The sequence below is a fragment of the Saccostrea echinata genome, unplaced genomic scaffold, assembly GCF_033153115.1.
Source record: "Saccostrea echinata isolate AGI-Se365-2 ecotype Australia unplaced genomic scaffold, CSIRO_AGI_Sech_v1 ptg000012l, whole genome shotgun sequence".
Classification (NCBI taxonomy): domain Eukaryota; kingdom Metazoa; phylum Mollusca; class Bivalvia; order Ostreida; family Ostreidae; genus Saccostrea; species Saccostrea echinata.
The window spans coordinates 16,128,231-16,136,965 of NW_026889761.1; the positions used below are offsets into that span (position 1 = coordinate 16,128,231).

The 8,735-nt window shown below is 32.4% G+C and overlaps 1 protein-coding gene across 1 annotated transcript; it reads left to right on the forward strand.

The window, feature by feature from the left end:
* The first annotated feature begins 621 nt into the window (after positions 1-621).
* Positions 622-8,131, forward strand: LOC133186027 (copine-3-like). Its single transcript, XM_061321306.1, has 16 exons — positions 622-860; positions 1,044-1,123; positions 1,257-1,369; positions 2,049-2,173; positions 2,410-2,513; positions 2,754-2,837; positions 3,567-3,632; positions 3,859-3,957; positions 5,028-5,106; positions 5,237-5,293; positions 5,514-5,678; positions 6,145-6,297; positions 6,582-6,692; positions 6,852-6,980; positions 7,334-7,514; positions 7,801-8,131. Exons 1-16 carry the CDS (start codon positions 666-668, stop codon positions 7,881-7,883), a joined length of 1,824 nt encoding a protein of 607 aa, XP_061177290.1. The 5' UTR covers positions 622-665; the 3' UTR covers positions 7,884-8,131.
* The last annotated feature ends 604 nt before the right edge of the window (positions 8,132-8,735 follow it).

Genomic DNA, 8,735 nt, shown 5'->3' on the forward strand with positions numbered 1-8,735 from the left:
AACTTTCAATTAGACACACAAATATTATCTATTGGGAAATATATCGAATGAAGGACATTTAAAATTTTTCTCTAGCAGTAAAGTATATTTTGACGAACCCTGGGGATATCAATTCTTACAAAGAAAAAAAAAAGATTATTTGAAAGAAGTTAAAGGTGCCACAGGATTTATCAGGTTGTGTGTATATAAAAGCACAAAGGTCCGATTGGCTACGGGTATCTGGAATACCGATATCTGTCTTGGCGAGACTACTTTTATATAACTCAAAATACCACCAATGTACTAAATGGAAGAATTGCTCTTCATTATATGTTGTATTCTGTCTGTTATCTTATGTTAATTGTTTATGCCCATTGGGCCCTGATTTGGTAATAAATTCTATTCTATTCTATTCTATATAGTTACTCCCTCTATTCAGCAAGTATAAATGAAACCCCGGATTCTCATTCGCATCAGATTTACACATTATAGTTATGTCTTTAAATTTCCCATGATAAACAGTATATTTTTAAATCTGAACTTTTTAAATTTGAAAGGTCATTTCACATGTACCATATACATAATTATTATGTTATATTAACAGCTAACATCACTCTTTGCAGAAAATGAATTAATATGAAATGCTAGCAATGTGAGACAGGACTTATATACTCGTAAAATCAAAAATGTCAACGGTGCTGAACACAGGACTCGGTCTCTTGGCCGGAAGTAAGATAGAGATTATGATCAGCTGCACCAACTTGGCGGATCTAGACGATTTCACGAAATCTGATCCGATGTGTGTTTTGTTTGTCCGACAGTTTGGACAGTGGAAAGAGTACGACAGGACGGAAGCTATCAGGAACTCTCTCAATCCGCAGGTAGACATGTATGACGTCATGAAGACTTTCGAGTTTACTAGAGAAATATATATAATACAAGACGCAGGTTGCATCTTTAACATTATCATTTAAGCATGTAAGATGAAATATTAATAATAAACTATAATTTATATGTATTTTGATGATAGTTTTGAGCTGACCTGATAATTCTTTGCGTTTTAGTTCGTCAAAAGCTTCATTTTGGAGTTTGAGCCTGGCTTGACACAACAGTTAATGTTTTCAGTGTATGACATTGATAGCAGGTAAAGCAACATGATATTCTTTCTTCATTTTCTTTACCGACATTGAACACACGTCGAATTTTATAAAGCCAGAAATAATTTTGAAGTGATGCTCAATAACAATTATAATCGATCAAGTAATATTTTGTTACAGATCCCAGGATCTTAAGCATCACGACTACGTGGGATCTGTGGAGGATAATCTTCATAATCTGATAGATGATAATAAGCTGATGAAAACCACCAACAAAAACCTCAGAATTCCCGGTACGTACCATAGAAATGCTTATCTCATAATTTCCAAGTTATTTTCCTTGAAAATCTTGACAAATTGTTACATACATCTGGTTTTAAGTTGAAAAATATTAATTACAGAAGTTTATTGAACTTAGAGAATTGATAACTAAACCACTAACAACCAAATTTATCGTCTGTGACAAATTCAATATACTTGATCAACATCTTCAATTACACGTATATGTAAGGTAGGCTGAAAAAATGGTTTAAAGGTGATTTGTTTTTTTTTAAAGTTAAATAGAGCCAAAAAGATTTAAGAGATAAATAACCTTATACATTTTTCTGTTTGTGGTACACTGCAATGGCAGGTATGAAGATATATATCAATTCAATTAAGATCTTGGTCTATGAATAAATGCACTATAACTATAAAATTCCTTTTAATTTATTTTTTTAAAAGATTCCGTCAGTACTTTGACCTTGCATTTATTATCGAAGTAGTCATTTAATAATAAAATAGACTAACAAATATTCAAAGAAATATGATTGATAAAGGTAAAATTGTCAACCAATGCGCTGCGTTATATATATATATATATATATATATATATATATATATATATATATATATATATATATATATATATATATATATATATATATATATATATATATATATACATGTAAGTAAGTTATGTTATCTTTACAGGGCATGCCAAAAGTCGGGGGTTGATCAGTATAACCACAGAGGTCATCAAGGAATCACGGAATAAAGTGTCCATCCATGTCGGAGGTCACAAACTGGACAAGAAAGGTGTTCTGTCATTAAATAAGGTAAGGAAATATTCCCATATTCCTAATATTAATTCACCATTACTTGACTATATTTTCAAACTATCTTAACTTGTACATATGTACGTATGTATTTTTCAAAGACAATTAAGTGAAGTGCAGTCTTTTGAGCGAAACTATACATTTGAATAAGGTTAAATAGAATCACATTTTCCCAAATTTTTGTGACTTTGTACTCACATGACATATCACTGAATCTCTGCATATTTTCCTTTCAGCCGGACACATATTTCCAAATATCGCGATGTATCGATGGTACCACAGGCTCAACTTACCACCCGGTGTATCGGACAGAAATCGTCTACAAGTCAACCAGACCAAGGTAGAGGATATACATGTATAGTCAATTGTATTGTTTGTATCCTTTGAGCACGTTCCTTGGTATTTTTTGCACTCATTTTTGCCAGCAAGTTCTTTCTAGTGCTGTATTTTCTTATGATTTACAATTTTACAACATACCTACATAAAATATCTGGTTGAAACAGAATACTTGGTAATTCGTAATACTTGATATTTCAATCAGTATACAATTTTGTTTAAATCCCTGTAATTACTTGTCCAGATGGCGACCATTTGAGATTAATCTTCAACCTTTGTGCAATAGTGACTTGGATAGAGGAATTCAGTTCTCTGTTTGGCATTTCAGGTAAGAGAAATACTTCTTCTCTATAACATAATGTACTATAGAGTCTTTGATCTTACTATTATATGTTCGTTTTACGTAATAAAAAATTACTACATATATTTTTTTTTAATTTGTCATATCAAATACGTATTTGAGGGGTACTTATGGTAATTACTGGTTTGTATCAAGGGTTTTCTTCCGTACCCATTGGAAATAATACCTATATCCATTCAACTGGGAAAAAACAGCACCGAAGAAGAAATATTTCAACATTTCAACAAAGAACAAGCGTTTTTAATCTATGTTTAAAAAAATCAACAAAGATTCATTTTTTGAAATACTCTATACAGGGTTATTTTCGACCTTTAACACTTTCAAACAATTTTGCCCCGTTTTGAATTCGCCCAGACGCTGAGATGTTCGCCCATATGCAACGAGGGTGAAAGGGGCGAAAATAAAACGGGGAGTGAAAATTTCCCTGTATACAGTAATAATAATAATGTTCTTATATTTTTAAATTTGTCAATTATTCCAGAGCTAATTACGATGCCATAGGGATCTCTTTCTTGGCAGTTGAATTGGAACTCTTTAAGTTTCAAAACTAGGGAAAAAAATTTCATTAATAAATGGTTCCATCTATTAGTACAAGTTATATAAGGGAAAAAGTTTAAGATTTTTCGAAATATAATTACTGTATGATAAATTAAATTACTGTATGATAAATTAAATGAATTTTTTTTGGTGTGGCAGTGGCAATGATTATCACTTGGTTGGACGCAACAACACAACACTCCGAGAAATGAGCCAGAAGGACGGGTATGTATGCCTATTCTCATGTCATTTTATTTTTGCTTTAATAAATCATAATAATCAAATATCAAAGAAGAAATAAACAAATTTGTAAAATCTCCGATGAAAGAAAAAATATTGAGGAACAGAAAAAAGAACTAAGACTTTACCTTCAAAATCATCTTGAAGATATCATTGATGCACATCCATCTTACCCTTTTCTAAATAAATCATTTTGAGTTTCAATGTACAGGAATGGAAGTTTTATCGAAGTTTATTTATCAAGTCCCAAAAAAGAAACAAAGAACAAGAAGAACACTCTAGCAGGGACCTTACGCTTCTTCCGGTTCAAGTAAGATTTTATCTTAAATTAGTTCATATCCAAGATTTACATGATTCCTTAAGCCTTCTTAATCTCATTCCTTCTTTGTCTTCTTAGGTTTATTGTAGTTTTTGTCAAAATTTAACGTAACTATACCCATACTTTTAAAAGAAAGGCGTACCACCCGTCTTCCAATAATTTTGCCGATATATAGATTACTATAGTAAACATAGATACTATTTGCTTGTGCCCCCTCAATAAAAACGTCTGATGACCTTTTTTTTTCTTGTCAGGAAATTTTTGGTAGTGCCCCCTCAACTGTCAACTTAAAAATGTATGGTTGTGTCCCCCCAAACTGAAATTGCTTCCTACGGGCCTGTATATTTAAAATAATCAGTAGCCACATGATTGGTGGTGTCCTGTTTATGTGCAATAAGGTTTGGAAATGTTTATTTTTATCTAGGAGGTCAAATGGAGACCTGAAATGCACAAAAACTCTCTTTCTGAAATGCATCAATAAAGTCTTTAATTTCAGATTGATGATGAATTTATTATATGAAATACTAACATGAGAGGCCCATGGGGCACATGCTCACCTGAACATTTTTAACTCAGTCTGATTCATGTAGATACATTTGCTAGTTACTAGTATCCAGCCATGCTTATAGCGAACACGCTGATAAGGAATTGATTCTTACAGCGAAGCGATTTTTATTCCCTATGGTTTGACAATATACATGTATTGTGAACTTAACGGATATAAAAAATTACACTTATAACGAAACAAAATCTTCCGCCTCCCGCACTTTGTTATAAGCGTGCTTTACTTACGTGTGAATATTACTGTCTTATAATGTTATATTTAAGTATACTTATCTAGTTATTTCGATTGAACTGAGCTTCCCATCATTACTTTCAGTCCATAACATTTAAGTTAACCTTACAACTACTTATACAAGGTCGTTAAGATCAATAACTTAACCAAGTAACAAGAGCATTAACCAATGAACATAATGTCCTTTTCTGGTACCAAAGTGATTGTACTATCCCCCTTGAAGATGATATGTTTGTTTTTAATGCTATCTCGTTTGTATCTTTAGAATAGATATGCAATACTCACTGTTTGACTTCATAAGAGGAGGACTCCAAATACAACCTGTAGTTGCAATAGATTTTACCGTGAGTTTTTCTTCTCTGTCATTAATTTAATAATTTAGAAACATTTATCATTGAATCTTTTACATTTTATTAATTAATATTTTGATGATATACCGTACATAGAATCTAGAATTATTTCAATATATTTCAGGCTTCAAATGGTGCAATAGAAGACGATTTATCCCTTCACAGTCTCAGCAATGCAAGGGTAAATTCTTTTGTTTTTGGCTGAACAAATGACAATAAAAGCTTAATGGTGACCGAGTATACGACATATTGTTCTCTTTTTGTTGTTAAATATATATTATGTTTATATCCATATTTTATATATATGTGTATATCAAAATTGATTCATTACATATATCATATATCATCTATGTGCCAACATTGCAATACCATATCTAAACTGGCTTTGTATTTGGATTCAGGAAAATCAATATATGGATGCTATGGATACACTAGGTGCAATGATATGTCAGTACAATATAGAGCAACAAATTGCCCTTTTTGGATTCGGTGCAAACTGGAAAAATAAGCAGGAAGTCTCTCACTGCTTCCCCCTTTGTGAAGATGTATTTGTCAAAGGAATAAAGGTATTCATTGATTTACAGCATTTATAGATGGTGCCTACACTAGCTTGAATTTGTTATTTAAAAGCACCATTGATTGAATATAGTTAATGCATAATTAAAGTCAATTGTTAATACTTGATAATAGGAATTTACCCATCTCTGCTCTCTTTTCAGGCAAATTCATAATTTTTTTAACATATGTCAGGCTCTGTATGTACCAAGCTTTATACTAAGCAATAAAACTATTCAAAACATCGGAAAAAAACATCAAATCTTTCAGAATGTTGCATTCAGCAAATATATATTTTCGAATAAATTACATGTACCTGATTATTTCATGTGCAACTCAATCATTGTTATTGCTACAGAGATTCCAAAATATATGGAAAAATAATTTTATAGGGATGGGTACAAGCCTATAAGTTAAATAAAAACTCGTCCACTTACAAATTCGGATTTTTTGTGACAAAATCTTTTTTTTAAACAGAATGCCATCAGTCAATATGAGGGAGCTTTGCCGTTGCTACATTTTTCTGGTCCAACTCAGCTGGCTCCAATGTTAGAAAAGGCAGCATCTTTAGCAGAATCTCAAAATATGTCACAAAACAAACAAATCTACACTGTGTTAATGGTCATCACTGTAAGTATAGGGAAATCTGTGACAAAATAAACAGATCTACACTGTGTTAATGGTCATCACTGTAAGTGTAGGAAATCTCTCGCAAAACAAACAGATGTAAACTGTGTCAATGGTGACCACTGTAAGTATAGAAATCTGTCACAAAGGGATGCTTACTCCTCCATGGCACCTGATCCCACCTCTGTTTTTAGTAATTGCATACCATTAATATTGTTTTAATGGACGTTTGAGCATTATCACTTTCTTCACATTTAATTCAAATTGCTATTCTTTATTCATAACAGGATGGCGTAATCAATGATATCAAACGGACCCTCCGAAAGTTGATTGCCATCAGTCATCTCCCCCTTTCTGTAATTTTTATTGGTGTTGGACCAGCAGATTTTAGCCTTATGGTATGTGCCAATTTATCAGTTGTACTAGTATTATACTGGATTGCATACTTTTGATATTGAATTACTTCATACATCAACAATTATACCATATACTTGTAAAGGAAACGTTTTTTTTTTAATCCAAATCTACAAAGACCGTCACGTATTTTTTCACTGCAGGAACAATTCCATGTTGATAGAGACACGCCTCTGCAGAACAGGAAGACAGGGGAAGTCGCAGTACGGACTAACACATATTTTATAGCTTTTCACAAAGAAAATATCAGCACTGGAGGCAATGCAGTGCTGGTAGGAACCAATATATTGCTATCCACTTGCAATGTCTGTTAAGGTTCATTGACCAACTGATAAGAGAGATAACTCTCTCTCTCTCTCTCTCTCTATTATTCCTTTATAAAATTTCCAAAGTAAAAGGCCATTTTGGTCAAATTTTGTCCAACAAAGTATGCTGAAAGTTTGTATTGTTAAATCATGAATGAGATTTCCTTTTGAAAAATCATAAGCATTAAAACAAAATTTTATACAAGTGAACAGCGGAATGATGAGCCTTAATTGTAATTATGACTTGTCATAATGGTAAGAGGTATGATGATATAAATCTACATAACTATATTTAAATAATACATTTTGATCATCTTTAGGCAAAAGAAGCAATGGCAGCTCTATCTACACAGATCATTCAATATATGAAGAAAAACAACCTGACACCAAACAAACCCAAACTGATACGCAACGAATTACTGGAATCCTTTACAGATGATCAGCCCAAACTTTTACCCAAATCTACGTCAAAGGCCAGCTTAATCTCTGTCAAAACAACAGGTATGTCTGTAGTTCTGGCTTGTTTGAAAGAATGCTTGATTCATGGAATTGTTTCCCTCAAGTTAATTTCTTTGAAGTTTTATATAGTTTTTGTTTTGAGTTTTTCAATAATTAAACCATTTTTTTAAGCACATTTGTTTATGTTAAAAAATTATGGGTATTTGACTTTATAATAAGTGCATTATAAATTGTTCCGAAAGCATGCTCAAAATGCACATTTTTGCACCTTTTCAAAAACCCTTGCCTTATTCCCCACAACTTGATATGATTTTTTTTACCGTTGCAGGTCCCTCATGCCCTACCTGTGGTGCTCAGATTGAACCAGGATCACAGATATACAGTGACATTTTAAACTCAAGTGTCACATGACAAGAAACTGACCCTTAAACTATTTATTTAAAATCTCACTTTATGCAACGAAAAGCCCAAAGCGTTATCTGCAATGTATAATGTTGGAAAGCTGCATGATGGTTTTGAATTAGTGGCGTCAGAATGGCTCAAACAGTTCATTTACATTTCATATGTCTTAACCATTATGTTTTAGAAAGTGGCATGTACAGGACGACAGTCAAAAGGAAATCAAATTGTGGTATTGAAAGAATAAAAAGGGAAACAATTTTTTTTTTGCAATTCTATTCTTTAATAAAACTAATGAACTAAATCTTGAACCTTTTAATACCACAATAAAATTGCATAAATTATTAATTTATAATTAAATACTTTTGATAAGGATTAAGAAATTGCACTTAATTGAATGAAAAATATCAGGACTTGTAATAGGACAACTCAAAATCAGAATTAAATTGGCTGAACTATGGCAACATCCAACCAGCAAAGGACGATAGGCCCCAGGGATGACTTACTATGTCTCCTGAGTTCCGGTCTTCCCCTGTTCTTATATAAACATCATCTCCTTTGTTAACATATACAACAACAACATTGGAAACACTGCCATCAATATTTGAGGAAGGATTTAGATATATGGCTCCAACAACATTGCTGTTGACTACCAACTCCGTTGTGTGAAAAGAAAACCCATACATTCTTATTGTCCATGCAAAAACGTAAATTCCTGACTGGGGTGCAATAAATATGCCTGTATGAGGATGATATCCGTTGCCAGCATTTGTTATCATTATATCAAAAGTAATGATATGGTGACTGACGAAAGCAGGGATTGTTTTAGACAAGTACGCATAGAATGCCACGGTATTGTTTGGA

What these genes read in the sequence shown, in the direction of transcription:
- LOC133186027 (XM_061321306.1), top strand. Translation starts at nt 666, where the DNA reads ATGTCAACGGTGCTGAACACAGGACTCGGTCTCTTGGCCGGAAGTAAG. An exon ending in CAAAAACCTCAGAATTCCCG is followed by an intron (nt 1,370 to 2,048) that starts GTACGTACCATA and finishes TTATCTTTACAG; the next exon opens with GGCATGCCAAAAGTCGGGGG. An exon ending in GTGTTCTGTCATTAAATAAG is followed by an intron (nt 2,174 to 2,409) that starts GTAAGGAAATAT and finishes TTTTCCTTTCAG; the next exon opens with CCGGACACATATTTCCAAAT.